General features: G+C 38.9%; 1 protein-coding gene across 1 annotated transcript; it reads right to left on the bottom strand.

Moving 5' to 3' along the window:
- Positions 1 to 10,505: 10,505 nt before the first annotated feature.
- On the bottom strand, positions 10,506 to 16,220 carry LOC146736582 (uncharacterized). Its single transcript, XM_085505320.1, has one exon. The coding sequence runs from the start codon at positions 16,218 to 16,220 to the stop codon at positions 10,506 to 10,508; it is 5,715 nt and encodes a 1,904-aa protein (XP_085361446.1).
- Between the last annotated feature and the right edge of the window lie 335 nt (positions 16,221 to 16,555).

Genomic DNA, 16,555 nt, shown 5'->3' with positions numbered 1-16,555 from the left:
ATCTTTGTAAACCAGAGAGGGTCGCCAATAATGCCAACTTTAACTGGTGGCTAGTTAGCTAGTGAAATGAAAACAAAAATGTGAAATATTAACTTTACCGTTGTTTGATGAAAGATCGCAATTAATTATCGTCTATGAAATTATAAATATCAAAACCAATAAATCCGCCGTTAATATGGATATAAAATACGACTAAGATGATAAAGAGGCTTGACGATAATCAAGTTGTTACCATGGTTAAATATGGATGACAAGTTTCAAGTCAAATAGTACATACCATATTAGCATACACCAGTTTTTCGAGATCATGACCTGGAAAGAAGTCCATAGCGTATGCATTGTGTACGTCATCAACACCTATTAGTTGTATACAGGAACTTCTTGAAGTACGAAGTAGACTGTAAGAAAAAAAACAATTATTGGTACATGTTTGAGTAATGTGTCGATAATTCGTGCATGGAGCTAAACCTGATATCATTATATTTACATTCACGATTCTGATAAATAAAATCACTGAGAGTTAATTGTTTTATACGGGAACTTTAGCACGATTATTGTTGGCCAAGCAAAATAGAATACTTGTCACAAACGTGTGTATATTTTTCTAATATATGTTTGTTAAGCCATATAATACATGTGGGTTACTATTCCCAGCTGCAATCGCTTTGCCGACACTTCGTGACGTGGTTCGACACTTGCATAAACTATATTATTTACATATTATTGGGAATTAACATATAATTAGACTTACGTCATTATATTGATTTCATTTTTGAACATCTTCCTTGCGCTTACTTTCTCCGACTCAGTGGTTGGTGGCTTATGGTGTTTTATTGCCACCAATTCACCTTTGACCTTGGCCAGATGGATATTGGCGAAATTACCTTCGCCAATCTTCTTATCCATCTGGATTCGGTCAAGGTCAAAATTAACCACTGGCCGAATGGCAGCTGAAAAGAAAAAGAAAATGACAGTACTTTGTCAGTAATTGTAGTTTATCTTGTTGTTAATAATGACGTAATCGCTAAGTTTGATATGTGGATTGCCATGTCGTGTGGTGGCGCACTTTACGTGTGCATAAGCTGTGAAAAGGCCACCACAAGATATGATTATTGTCTGGATATTAATGGCGACTTTATTTTGTTGCTATAAAATAAAATATAATGAATTTACCTGGCACAGGAAGATGCTCAATTATGTTTGGTGATTCTACTATTATCATAGCAGTTTTTGTGGGCGTCTTCTTTGTTTTTACAGAGTCACCTTTAGATGGAGGTCCAGTCAGCGATAAATCTGCAAAATGTCGAAGAGAAATTATTACTTTAAATATCAACTGATAACAGAAAACCATCCTATACATAAATACTTTAAACTGTGTAACACTACAACGAACCTACATTAGTCATTTTAATTATTAGTCAGAGCTTTCACTTATTCATTAGATACATATGTTGTGTTAACCAGGAGATGGACAATACTCACTTCTTTTTTTCTTCAGCTCTTCCAACCTCTTCCTCTTTTCCTTCAAGGCATCCCTGGCGGATAATACTGCAAGATACAAACGACCAGAATCAGTCTAATATGTCTAGAAGTACGTCGGGCAAGTATGTACTGAATGTGTATGACTAGTGTATGACTATCGAAAATCGAACGGCGATATATATCTATGATGTCATATCTAAAGTCACGTGGCATAAAAATTAATCCAAATATCAAGCGTAACTCAGTAAGAATGGACATCTTGACTGAGAATATAAAACACCATAAAACAATAGACTCAATTTTTACATACTTCCAGCAGGGGCCTTGCTTGCCGGAGGAAGAGGTTCCATTGTGAAACTTGAATTACAAGTGTTTGTACTAACGGCAACACTTGAAGTGCTGGTCTTGACTGGCTCTATATAAGATGGAGAACAATTAACATGATGAGACAAAGTAGTATTTATTAAAATATAATACACATATATAATTAAATGTTTACAACAATGACATGCCTATATATTAGTGTCGCATGAACACATATTTCCCAAACTTCCAAATAATGACTATTATAATTACGCACCTCTCTTTATGCGCAATTCCTGCAACCTCTTCCTTTTTTGATCTAAAATATCTCTGTGAGACGGTTCTGCAAAGCAATATGAGAATGTTTAGGTGTATTTTTGGTAACAAGGGACATATATTCACGAGTGCGACAAACAAAAAAGTTTCGCATAAATGCATAACTTACTTGTAACACGTCGCTGAACAGCAAGAGGAAGAGTTACGAGCATTGGTGACACTGATATTTTGTGGTGAGATGGAGGTGTTACCACAATTGATGGTATAATTCTTCCAAAGACAAAGTCAATATCTGACTTTGATGTTGTGGGTTTTGGTGGAGGCGTTACCACAATTGATGGTATGGTCCTTCCAGAGACAAAGTCAATATCTGACTTTGATGTTGTGGGTTTTGGTGGAGGCGTTACCACAATTGATGGTATGGTCCTTTCTGAGACAAAGTCAATAGCTGACTTTGATGTTGTGGGTTTTGGTGGAGGCGTTACCACAATTGATGGTATGGTCCTTCCAGAGACAAAGTCAATAGCTGACTTTGATGTTGTGGGTTTTGGTGGAGGCGTTACCACAATTGATGGTACGATCCTTCCAGAGACAAAGTCAATATCTGACTTTGATGTTGTGGGTTTTGGTGGAGGCGTTACCACAATTGATGGTATGGTCCTTCCAGAGACAAAGTCAATAGCTGACTTTGATGTTGTGGGTTTTGGTGGAGGCGTTACCACAATTGATGGTATGGTCCTTCCAGAGACAAAGTCAATGTCTGACTTTGATGTTGTGGGTTTTGGTGGAGGCGTTACAACAATTGATGGTATGGTCCTTCCAGAGACAAAGTCAATGTCTGACTTTGATGTTGTGGGTTTTGGTGGAGGCGTTACCACAATTGATGGTATGGTGCTTCCAGAGACAAAGTCAATAGCTGACTTTGATGTTGTGGGTTTTGGTGGAGGCGTAACCACAATAGCGGGTACTAATCTCTTTGATGTACATGCTTCGACTGTACCAGTCGTAGTGATGGGATCTGTAAAGACAACGAAAAGCAAAATATATTATCCTAACCCCAACCTTGACGTATTTGGTTTTGAAACTTTTAGCATTCCGTGGTAAATGACGATGTGTTCTTTACGATTCAATCGGCTAGCGTATTCATACTCAGCAAATAAAAATATACAGAATAATACACACAATGGCAAAAAAAAAATTACTATGATAAAGACTTTTCGTTTCTGACACTATAAAATTCAAAAATATGACATGTTTTTCTTTCAATATTTAAGTGTAATCGGTAATTATTATTGTGTCCGTATGGAATATATTTCTCTACATATGAATATTGTTATATAATTCCGAATTCATTTGTCAAAAACAAATCAAATGTTGATAACGGAAAGTGAATGTATAGTTGATGTATTCCACTGAAGCCTACCATTGTTACAGTATATACGAATAAACTCTTACGTTAGCAAACATAATAAATACATTACATTGATTACACGGTCTGTTTCAACTTCATCTGCTAAGAACCGTCTCCAAAAAGTCACATTTGGAAACAACTGTACAACAATATATGTTTGCTATCTTACCTTCATCCTGAAAAGTACTACAACACAGCAGTTTTCTAAACGCTTTTTTCAATCTGCCCATTTTAAACGTTTAATCGTGACGGCGAAAGTTCAAATGAAGTGTTCGGCGACAGAGTAACAGTAAGGTTTGTGATACAAATGAAACGTCAATCATAGCAACCGTGACGTAATAAACATAACGTAGTCTCGCAAAATATCGCGCGTCCTCACGTGAGTTCCAAAGACGCGCGCGTGATCTAACAGTCTGCCTGGCTTGCTGCGTATGGTTGTGTACAATAAAATATAGCAAGTTTTGAGGCACTTGGCATAGTTACGTAACAAGTACACCTGTTGGTACCCCCTGTGGTAACATTTACAATCGTGATAATAGAAGAAATTAAAGTTGCCCAATTCAATGACAATGTTAGACCAGGTCTTCGTAGCGTCACACATTTTGGACATTTGTGTTGATACAATGATTTTTTCCAGAATCGAAAGCGCTCTCCGATACTTGAGTACAAGTTACGATCTGCCCTCGATGTTCACTAGGATAACATTGTGATTGTGCGTAGAATTATACTACAAAAATTACCGTAAATGCATAGGCTAAATTATTTTACATCATGGCAATATCTTAATACTAAAAAACATTCTGTCTTGTAAAGTAAATAAGTGTCGACGTCCATAAAATTCGGTATTGGGCTGCTTGATCCCGATACCCATTCCGATAACTTAAAAAAAAAAGTGAAAGCGACCCGCGGTTGTATATCGGAGCGGTTGCCGGTTGCTGTTGAAAAAAGAAAATACTTCCGAATTTGGGCTTCAGGTGGCGGGCTTTACACCCGAGGCGTAGCAGACGCATGCGCGATATATCTGCACATGGTTAATTATCTGGAACATTTTGCTGATTTGCTTCTGGATATTTCGACGTTCACTGACAATATTTAGGACTATAACCAGTGAAAATGGGTGATATGAATAATTCCAATAAATCGATCGTGCTGTTTGTGAGGGTAAGTAGAAATGAAAACCTCACAGTCCGAAGTATGCCTGGAATGTCTTGAGATCCCCTCCAAACTGTACGATGTTATTGACGTGCCAATACTATACTATGCAGCAGTTATTACAGGTAGTCCATGGATGTGGTTATATGAATCTACCCGCGTTGTATGGGCAGAGCTCCAGAAGGAGTACCTACACTTTATGCAAATTTTTTAAAATTATGCTAATTTATTCATGACGTAGCAGTTTCTGTGCTCATGAATATTCATTAATTTGTGGCTCAATACATTTTAAAAGGGGCGATATATTATTTTTGGGGGAAGAGTTAGAAAGGGGGATTAGCAATCCTTAGGGGGTCAATACAAAAGAAGGGACCCATTTGGAGAGCAGCCATGCTCCTCGTGTCTGTTGTTGCACGTGACCTACAGCTGTCAACAGTGTTCGTTCTTCGACTGTGTTCGTTCTTCGACGACTTCGACTGACTTCCATGTGGGGTAGTATTCTTGTGTTCTGTTTTCCTGACTTGAGTTTTTGAAACCGCTGTTTATGTTTTTAACGTCTTTCATGTCTTTCGTAGGAGTGTCCAATCCGTGATTCGAACTTGCGATCTTTGAGTTCCCAGCGCACTGTCTTGTCCACTGTACCACGAGTGTCTTCACACAGGAGTTTGGATTTAAGTCCTACTCATAGGAGCACTGTCTTCACTAGCATTCAAAAATCTAACTAAACATACTGGATTCGAACCAGCGATCGCTCACATTGCTGACATAGTACAAATCAACTGAGCTATGTGGGTAGTCATGCAAATTAAATAATTTGTTGTCATATTTAGCTTTATTGCCAAATGGTGTTTGCGAGAAAAAGATGGGCGGGCAAGGGAATTGAACCCAGGTCCTCCTGATCACTATGTAAAGAACTGACCCACAAGACCACAATGGATTAACTGGATGTGTTTGCATTTGATAAGACTATATAGTGTGTATATATATAGAAATACAACATATTTCTATTATTGAGTTACAATTGTCCAAAAAAATTGCCAATTTTGTGTTTTTACTTGTGTAAACTATATGCATGCCATAACCCGTTAGTGTACATCTTGCCAATTGGGTGTTTGCCATTTGCGTTGCCCATACCTGACCCGACCCTAACCCTAATGTCAAGACACGTTCCTGTTAATAATTCTGTTGCCCATACCTGACCCGACCCTAACCCTAATGCCAAGACACGTTCCTGTTTATAATTGCTCAATAATGATACTCTGTTGTGCACTGTCTGCGGGTACTGTAAAATGACTAATTTTCATTGGGTTTAATTTTCACTGATTTACCATTTCAGGCATATTAAGTGGGTTTTAAATTCACGGTTTCGTCATTTAGATAATGTGTTCTATGCTAAATTGTACATATTCACTGTGTTTTAATTTAGCGCATTTTCCAGTCAGCGAAATAAGCTAAATTAAAACCCAGTGAATAATTACCCCATTTACAGTAAGTTGCATTGATGTCAACTGATTAAACAAGTCGCATTTAAGTAATTTCCACTATTAACAAGTGGTTAAATTGTGACAATAAATGTGTGGACAAATATTTGAGATTAATTTTGGTGTAGACAACTCTCGTTTAATTATTTTACACCATTACAAGTTGTTAAATTGAGAGAATAAATGTCTCAACAAATATTAAATACTTAGTTTGATGTAAACAACTCACGTTTGATTAATTCCCACAATTACAGGTTGTTAAATTGAAAGAATAAATGTGCGGACAAATATTTTAGACTTATTTTGGTGTAGACAGCTCTCGTTTAATTATTTTACACAATTCCAAGTTGTTAAATTGAGAGAATAAATGTATGGACAAATATTTTAGACTTATTTTGGTGTAGACAGCTCTCGTTTAATTATTTTACACCATTACAAGTTGTTAAATTGAGAGAATAAGTGTGCGGACAAATATTTTAGACTTATTTTGGTGTAGACAGCTCTCGTTTGATTAATTCCCACAATTACAAGTTGTTAAATTGAGAGAATAAATGTACGGACAAATATTTTAGACTTATTTTGGTGTAGACAACTATCGTTTAATTATTTTACACCATTACAAGTTGTTAAATTGAGAGAATAAATGTGCGGACAAATATTTTAGACTTATTTTGGTGTAGACAACTCTCGTTTAATTATTTTACACCATTACAAGTTGTTAACGTGAGAGAATAAATGTATGGACAAATATTTTAGACTTATTTTGGTGTCTACAGCTCTCGTTTAATTATTTTACACCATTACAAGTTGTTAAATTGAGAGAATAAATGTGCGGACAAATATTTTAGACTTATTTTGGTGTAGACAGCTCTCGTTTAATTATTTTACACCATTACAAGTTGTTAAATTGAGAGAATAAATGTGCGGACAAATATTTTAGACTTATTTTGGTGTAGACAACTCTCGTTTAATTATTTTACACCATTACAAGTTGTTAAATTGAGAGAATAAATGTGCGGACAAATATTTTAGACTTATTTTGGTGTAGACAACTCTCGTTTAATTATTTTACACCATTACAAGTTGTTAAATTGAGAGAATAAATGTGTGGACAAGTATTTGAAACTTATTTTGGTGTAGACAACTCTCATTTGATTAATTCCAACAATTACAAGTTCTTAAATTGACAGAATGAATGTATGGACAAATATTGACCATTATATTTGTGAGTAAATACCTGTTGTTTAATTAATTTCCACCTCTACAAGGTTGAGAGAATAAATGTGTCGACAAATATTTGATACTTATTTAGGTGTAAGAACTCGTGTTTGACCAACTTCCACCATTGCAAGTTGTTAAAATAATGAAATAAATATACTGGTATCATTGGATATTTGATTTAATTGTGAAACTTTCTAACAAAATGTTAACTGCTGGCTTCGAACCCTCAATCAACAATTCCGCAGACACGGTATAAATTCCACAACACCACAGAAGATATTCGTCTGTTGCCTGAATTGTTTTCGTAATATAGGGAACGCCATCGACACTTTAACAAAACTTACCTTGACTTGGGTCTTGTTTATCTCTTGTCACAATCTGGAAACTGTTGAACAAATTGCGCGTCGTCCAGTTTAAGACGTTAGTTATTTTATTATTTATTCATTCAGTTTTGTATGGTGGAGTTTTGTGAGGTTTATTATTTTTTTGCGACGTTCTTTGTTTACTTGTTTACGGTTTGAGAGATTTCAGTTTATTTGATTTACGTTTTTACGGTAGCTCTGAGCGGGACTCGAACCCACTGACTTTTCAAGCTAATTTTGTTTTATTTTGATGGCACGCTTGTGTACCACGCCACGACGTTGGTCGTTAAGTGGTGTTCATTTTTCTAACTACTCCAGTGTTCCGATGAGTTGAACGGAAAAGCCAAAACGATTGCTGGTTTCTGATTGCTTCGGTTCTGGTGAGTGTGTATCTAGTGTGATTCGAACCCATGTCGTTTGTATTGGGCGTTTTTTTATTTCCCATGTTGGCTACGCCGTAATATGCAACCAGTTCCCCGTTTTATTGTGATTTTGAGTGTTTAATGATGTCTTCCTCACCCGTAACGCCATGACCCAGTTTCAACCACACGGCCATTTTGCAACACAGTTCGTGACCCTCGGCGTCACCCGACTGACTGTATGAGCGTTCTGTTCAACTGTTAAGCTAGGATTTATTACCGTTATTATCATTATATTGTCACGTGATTTGTTTTACCTTATGTGTAATGTCTTAAGTATCTTTATTGTAATTTGTATATACCAATTCGTATATACCGAGGAAACGACCCCGATTGAAGGTCATGTATTTTATGACGTCACCAATTCGTGTGTAGGTACTGCTTCTAGATCTGTGCCATTTCAATGGCGGACATTTCGCCCCGAACGAAATCTTTGCACTGAATTGAATGGTGGTTCGGAATAGAGCAAAATCGTGTTCTCATCTCATGAGTATTAGTTCAAATGCTAATTTGACTTATAAATGCGTCTCTTCATTTTAATTTTTTTAACTTTTGAATCGTCGGAATTCCAATGTATTTTTGTTTTCGCATTACTCACTTTACTGATATCTCAAAATATTCCAAAATTTATGTCTCGTTAATAACAAGTCTAATTAAAATAAGATCCTAGTTTTGTCTTTTTTTCATTTAATTTAATTTAATTATTTTATTTTATTTTATTTTATTTTATTTTATTTTATTTTATTTTATTTTATTTTATTTTATTGACTCCCGTGTGCGAAGCACAAAAGGGAGTCTTTGCAGTTACCCTGTCTGTATGTCTGTATGTATGTATGTCACTTTTTTTGTTCCACCGTTATCTCAAGAACCACTAATCAAATTTTGGTGAAATTTGGTACATAGATGCTCTGGGATAATGCGCAGAGCTGATTAGGTTTTGGTAAAAATCTATGAATATTAATTACCTAATTTGCATGATAATTAGCTGATTTTTATCTGTTCCAAGACTGTTCCACTGATATCTGAAGAACCACTCATTGGATTTTGATGAAACTTGGCACATGGATGCTCTGAACTAGTGCGCAGATTTGATTAGTTTTGGTTAAAAATCTATGAATATTAATTACCTAATTTGAATGATAATTAACTGATTTCAAGCTGTTCCATGACTGGTCCACTGATATTTGAAGAACGACTCATTGTATTTTGACGAAACTTGGCACATGGATGTTCTGAACCAATATGCAGGTTTGATTAGTTTTGGGTAAAAATCTATGAATATTAATTACCTAATTTGCATGATAATTAACTGATTTTAAGCTGTTCTATGACTGTTCCACTGATTTTTGAAGAACCAGTCATTGGATTTCAATGAAACTTGGCACATGGATGCTCTGAACTAATGCGCAGATTTGATTAGTTTTGGGTAAAAATCTGTTAATATTATTAATTACCTAATTTACATAATGATTAATCAATTTTCGGCTTTTCCACTGATATCTCAAGTACTAATCATAACATTTCAATAAAACTTGGTACATAGATGTCATATGACACTGCACAGACCTGATAGTTTTTAGGGTAATATCAGTACATATTAATTACCTACTTTGCATAATTAATTAATTTTCAGGTTTTGATATTTCGAGTAATAATGATCACGTTTCAATGAAACTTGGTACATAGTTACTTGAGGACTGTGCAGAGACCTAATTAGTTTTGGGTAAATATTTGTGCATATTAATCACCTTATTAGCATAATTAGTTAATTTTCAGCTTTTCACCTGATATGTCAAGTACTAATCATCTCATTTCAATGAGACTTGCGACATAGATATTCTAGGACTACGCAGAGACCTGATTAATGTGGTTGAGAAAATATATAAGCTTGAGTGTGTCCCACAAAACACTTGATGGTTTCCCGAAATAGATAGGAAGCAGATCTATTATCAATGGATCTTTATTCAGCGGTGAAACGTACACGTCAAAATACACTGCTGCTAAGATGAGACAGAAAAAAAAGAGAGAGTGCCGCACGCGACCGGCACGCGACCAACTAGAAATTTTAAACAATGTAACAACGCTCAGGCGCCAACACGGACGCACGAAATATTAATGTACTCGTAAGCGAAGAGTCGCGTAACACGCAATAAATGTAACTAAAGCAATATTGAATGGAAATAAATGATCATTCGAACCCATCCCCGACATACTCCCGCCGCGAAAGATGCGTCTAGCATAATTTTCGAATGAGACACGTTTCATTTCCGTGATAATAAAGCGATAAAGATAATAACAATGTGCATGAATAACGCAAATATATAGTTTACATACAAAGCAGTTTGAACGAAAGTACATCATAAAGTCGATTATGAAATAAAAGTTATTATTATTAATGTCACACAAGATCACGCTGGATCAGATTTTCAATTCTTCGTTCAGCTATGCGAGCCGTCGCCCTTTTCGATCGTCGTGGCTGGATGGATTCACCACCGCTCCCATTGGAGCTACTTGCGTGTGGTCTTTGGTCACCGTCCCCGGCGGGACTGCTTGTGTGTGACCTTCTTCCGGCTTGTTCATCTCGTTGATCAATATTCATATTGGGTTTCGAAATCATCAAATCTCGGGTTAGATGTGATTCGGTCTCAGATTCAGTAGACAATTCTAATGGAATCAGTCGAGTTATAGATCGATTTGTGGAACCGTTTTTGGTTGCTAGTTCCACAGCACGAACTATACCGTCGGCTCCCGGTAACAACTTTGTCACACGGCCCATACGCCAATGTACCCGCTTACGCACATCGTTGTGAATAAGTACTATGTCGCCGACCCGTACAGTGTTGATTTTAACTCCTCTGTGTTGATTAAGGTGTCGTTCTCGCAGTGAAACGATATATTCGTTAGACCATCTTTTCCAAAATGCGGTTAGCAAGGTAGTTAAATACGCATAGCGCCGGTTGGCTGACTGGTGATCCGTGGCGAAATTGGAGTTAGGATTGATGACTGTTTGCCTTGGTAAACAGCAAATATTTCTTCCGTTGACCAGGTGGGAGGGCGTAAGTGGATTTAAATCGTTGTCGTCAGTAGAAAGATGTGTAAGGGGACGATCGTTGATTGCTGACTCGATCTCCGTCACAATCGTTTCCATTTCGATATAAGTTACACAGGCGCGACCGAGAATTTTCTTTAGACTAGTCTTAGTGATGGCTATCATACGCTCGAAAAATCCCCCATTCCAAGGAGATCGCTTGGGAGTAAATTTCCAGTTGATTCGGTGATTTGTCAGGTATCGCTGAACTGCAGGATCGGACATCAGGGTTTTGAGTTCATTGGCGGCCGATACAAACGTAGTGGCGTTGTTCGAAACAATTAATTTAGGAGTACTACGTCTAGCTGAAAAACGTCGGAGGGCTTGAATAAATGATGTTGTTGTTAAGTCTGGCACAAGCTCCAAGTGAACTGCTCGTGTTATCGCACACGTAAACAGACAAATATAGGTTTTCACAACTGATTTTGAGATAGGATCTTTGACGAATAAATGTCCTGTATAGTCGATACCGCACACGGAAAAGGGGTCTGCTTCTTGAACTCGGAAAGTAGGAAGTGGAGCGGGGATCGGTTTGGAATAGGCTGGCCCATCTACTCGCTTACACACCACACATTTATTGAGTTCTATGTTCACATATCGGCGAATGGATATAATCCAATAGCGTTCGCGTATACTGGTTGCGGTTGCATTTGGTCCTGCATGTTGTAAACGACGGTGGGTATCACGTATGACCGCTGACGTGAAAGCGTGTTTCCCTGGTAGTAAAATTGGATGGATACTATCATAGGGAAGGGATATGTTCTGGAGTCGGCCTCCTGCTCGTAGAATCCCGTCATCATCGAGAAATAACTTGAGTTGATTACAAAGTGGTCCAACTTGTTTCGCCTGGCGCTGTAAATAGAGTATTTCGTCCGAGTAGTGAATGTGTTGAACAGCTTTCAACCACCTGTGCTCAGCGTCATTGATCTCGGACGCAGTTGGTGCGTTTCCATGGAGACTAGAAATGTTCAATGGCCGTCGAGTTAGCTTTGCTTTAATATTATGTACGAAACGTAGTACAAGAGCCGTAATTCGTAATAAATGAGAGAGATCGCGATAATTATTGACTTGAAATATACTGTCAATACTGAATCCAACTTGGCGCGGAAAATTGTCAGTATTCACTGGAGTATCACGCATATTTGTAGCGGGTAGTATGTCACCGAATTCTGTTTGCAGCAAAGTTGGCTTAGTGACAGTTGACATATGATGTATCGCAGTTTCTGTGAGACATTTTGGCGCAGTCGCAGGATCCAATTGCTCGTTGACACTTTCGGTTATTTCGATAGGAAACAATTCACATTTCGGCCATAAGGCGCTATTAGTTAGCCAATCGGGGCCAAACCACCAAATACGAGACTCACTCAGTTGACGCGGAGAAATTCCCCTGGTTAAGAGATCAGCTGGGTTCTGTGAAGTGGGTACGTAGCGGTACTCTTGATGGTGGGATGTGATTTCCAAAACGCGGTTTTTAGTAAAGACATCTTGTCTCCCTCGCCCGTTCAACCAGTGTAGTGTTATCTGATTGTCCGACCACAGAAGGCGTTTGGTAATATTGAAATTGTCTTCAAGGGATTCAGATACAAACTGGCCAAGCCGTGTTCCGATCAATGCTCCCATCAACTCGAGTCGTGGTAATGTCAACGCTTGTTTACCAATGGGAGTGACACGTGTCTTCGCGATAACAAGTGTAGATTCGTGTTCAGAGACCAAGTATACTGAAGCACCGTAAGCACGTTCTGAGGCGTCTGCGAAAACATGAATTTCGACATTCTGAGGTTGTATTGTAAAGTACTTACGTGGAATTTCGCTGTTCTTTGTTACTTGATAGAGATCCGCTGCGATGTCTTGCCATTGTAGGAGAAATTTAGAATCGATGGCTTGGTCCCAATCACTGTTGTTTAACCATAGGGCTTGAATAAGTAGTTTTGCTCGGACGTGAACCAGAGAATACAATCCCAGTGGATCGTATAAACTCGCGCTGTAAGAGGTGACGTCTCGTTTGGTAGTAAACTTTCCAAAATCGGGAGATTTCATTTTCTTTACCTGAAGATAATCGGAACTGGAATTCCATAGAATACCGAGAATTGAGACTGTTTCTTTGTCACTTGAACGGCCGTCGATTTTCGTAGTTTTCTTTAAGAGGGTGTCATTTGTACTCCATGATCGTAAGTTAAACTTACGTGTAGCGAGCATTTCAGTGGATTGTTCGTAAAACTGCAAAGCTTGCATTGGTGTTTCACAGCCAGTAACCACGTCGTCCACATATAAATTCTTTTGCAAATTAATTGCAGTAGGATTATCGGAATATGAATCGGTCAGATGTCGCAGTGCCGCGTTTAAAATAAAAGGTGAACTGGTTGCGCCGAACAATATTGCCTTAAATTGGTACGTCTTGAAGGGACTAGCAATGTCAGTCGGGTCGCTTAACCACAGAAATTTAGTGAATTTTCTGTCGGATTCATCCAGCTGTATCTGCAGAAATGCCTTCTCAATGTCTGCCGTCATAGCTATTGGGTTTGAGCGAAATCGAATTAGTATCGACGTCAGCGAGTTGTGCAGTGGCGGTCCGGTGACTAAACATTGATTTAAACTGGGTTGATCCCGTTTTGAAGTTGCTGAACAATCATATACGATTCTGATCGGAGTGGACTCGCTGTCCTTCGAGACCGATTGATGAGGCAGGTAGTGTCCGATTTCTCGATCGTCGTCGGTGACTTCCTCGATGAAGCCCTGCTTAAGTTGATCTTGTATGATGGTGTCGTAAACTTTCACAAGTTCGCTTGGCAATTTGTTGATCATATTTCTGGTGCGTGAAGTGGCTGACTGTAAGTTTGTCGGCAAAATATCATGATCTGGTCGCCATGGTAACTTAGCGATATACCTTCCGTCCTTGCTGGACAAGCAATTATCAACAAATTGGCGATGTTGTTCATCATGGGTGGCTTTGGTTTCGCTTACTTTGATGGTGTCATGGATGCCTACCGTTTCGAGGTCCCAGTAGTTGGCGACAAGTTTATCGAGTTCGGGGTCTGGTGTTTTGATCGAGGAAATATGAAATGTATTCGTATTATGGCCTCTTCTCTTAGTTGAATAGACTGGTCCCGAAAGTAAATAACCAAAGGCAGAGGAAACTGCTACAGGACTGGTTCCCCTTATAATGTGGTTTCCTACGTAGTCCCAATACCGATCCGCACCAATAAGTACATCTATAGTCAGTGTGGTGTCACTTGTGATTGGATGCGCTAGAGGTAAGTTTCGTAAGTGTGGTATGTTACGTAGGTCACCAGTAACGTTATTGTCAAGATTATCAGAAATCTCATCAACGATGAGCAAGTCAATGGGACTTTTGTAGCCGTCTCGTTGTAGGAGAGCGACTGTAGTTCGTGGTATGGTTTTATACCCAGTTTTGCTATTCGAAAATGCCTTGAGATTTAGGGTCTCCAAATAGTTAGTGTCCGCTTTAATCGAGGCAGCGAACTTAGTGGTTATAAAACTCCTGTCAGCCCCTTCGTCAAATAGGACTGTGGCGACCTGAGAATTACCATTACCAATAGTAGTAATTCGAGCTGTTTTGAGAAGCACGCGCGGAGGTGGCGCTGGGTCCGTTTTTGACGGCCCGTCGAGAAACGGTCGCCGATATGAATTGGCATGCGCAAAGTTTACGTGAGTTTCAGAAGTTTTTTGCGCTGCGCTGGTCGAGGAGTCCGAATGTATAGAGGAATGGTGTTTTTTCTTGCAGGTGCGACATGTCCACTGAGAGCGACATTCACGCGCTAGATGTGAGCCAAGACAGTTATAACATAGTTTATTTTCGTGTATAAAGTTGAGTCTGTCGGGTCGAGAGCTTAAAACATGGCAGTCAGTTGTGTAGTGTTTACCTCTACAGTATATGCAGTGTGGCGGTTTGGACGCACGCTGTGATGTCTGTCGTCGGTCATTGTATCGTGTAGCAGCATTGTGTCGGTTATATTTCGATTTGTTTTTCGATTTGTATTGATCATTACCTTGCACTGTTGCTATTTGGTTACCTCCAGTAGTTTGACTGCTGGTAGTAAATGCAGAGATAGATGAAGGGTATGATGTATCGTCAACATCGTCCTCGTCCAGCCCGACTTCGAGTACGCGTATCTCGCGTATCATCGCTATGCTGAAAGTTGCCAATGTCCATGTTTGATCACCGTTTGATCGAGCAAGGTCACGTCGAAATTGGGCAGGTAACTTTTTGAGTAGAAGGGGAATTAGTAGCTCTTCGTATCCAGATTCAGGCTTTCCCAGAGCTCTGAGCGATCGCACAGTGGTTTCAAGGCTATCGTGGAAGTCTTTAAGCGATGTCGCATTATAACTCGGTGCTGGATGAGACCACAATGATTCCATATGTGCTTGTACAATTAATTGTGTATCACCGTAGCGTTTCTCTAATAGAGCGTAGGCTGACTTGTAGTTTGCTTCAGTAGTCTGATAACCATCGATTAGTCGTTTGGCTTCATCAGTGACGAGAGACCGTAGATAAGTGAATTTTTGTATTTCACTGATCTGTGGGTTAGAGTCAATTGTTGCCTTAAATCCGTCGTTAAACTCACTCCACTTGAGAGGATCGCCGTTGAACTCTTTCATTTCCAGGCGCGGAAGTTGTACCGTTTTTAGACGGGGTTGCGAAGTAGCGTCGGGTTGGCTAGTTTTCGTCCATGTCGCGACTGCCGAGTGCCGTTGTTTCATCTTGAAGTCTTCGATGAACCTCGCGATTCGTGCATATCTTTTGGCAATATCCGTTTGAAAATCTGTGATTTCGTTGAAAGCATCATCGGAAGGATCGATTACGTCGATGACGTTTTCATCGGCTGCTATGAGGAGGTCTAGGAGTCGTTTGATGTGAGCTTGAGAATCGGCGATTTCCCCGTAATCGAGTTGTGGATCTCGTTGTTGTCCATGTTCGTGAATCATCGCTTCCGTGGGTTCTATCGCCTTGAGTAGAATTATCTTTGCCTTGTTCCGTTTGTTCCGTAAACTTTGTAATTTAACCATAGTTGCTGAGTCGAAATGACGAGGTGGTGCAAACTGGTTGAAAACGCTGACTTGAGAAATTCTGGTCTATTTCGCGGAAACCGTTGAATTCAGGTTGAATCCTGGTCTCGGCACCAATTTTGTGATTGAGAAAATATATAAGCTTGAGTGTGTCCCACAAAACACTTGATGGTTTCCCGAAATAGATAGGAAGCAGATCTATTATCAATGGATCTTTATTCAGCGGTGAAACGTACACGTCAAAATACACTGCTGCTAAGATGAGACAGAAAAAAAGAGAGAGTGCCGCACGCGACCAGCACGCGACCAACTAGAAATTTTAAACAATGTAACAA

The sequence above is a fragment of the Saccoglossus kowalevskii genome, chromosome 11 (genome assembly GCF_978046115.1).
Source record: "Saccoglossus kowalevskii chromosome 11, keSacKowa6.1, whole genome shotgun sequence".
Lineage (NCBI taxonomy): Eukaryota > Metazoa > Hemichordata > Enteropneusta > Harrimaniidae > Saccoglossus > Saccoglossus kowalevskii.
Note: the sequence above shows the minus strand (reverse complement) of the source record. Positions and strands in the feature narration are given on the sequence as shown.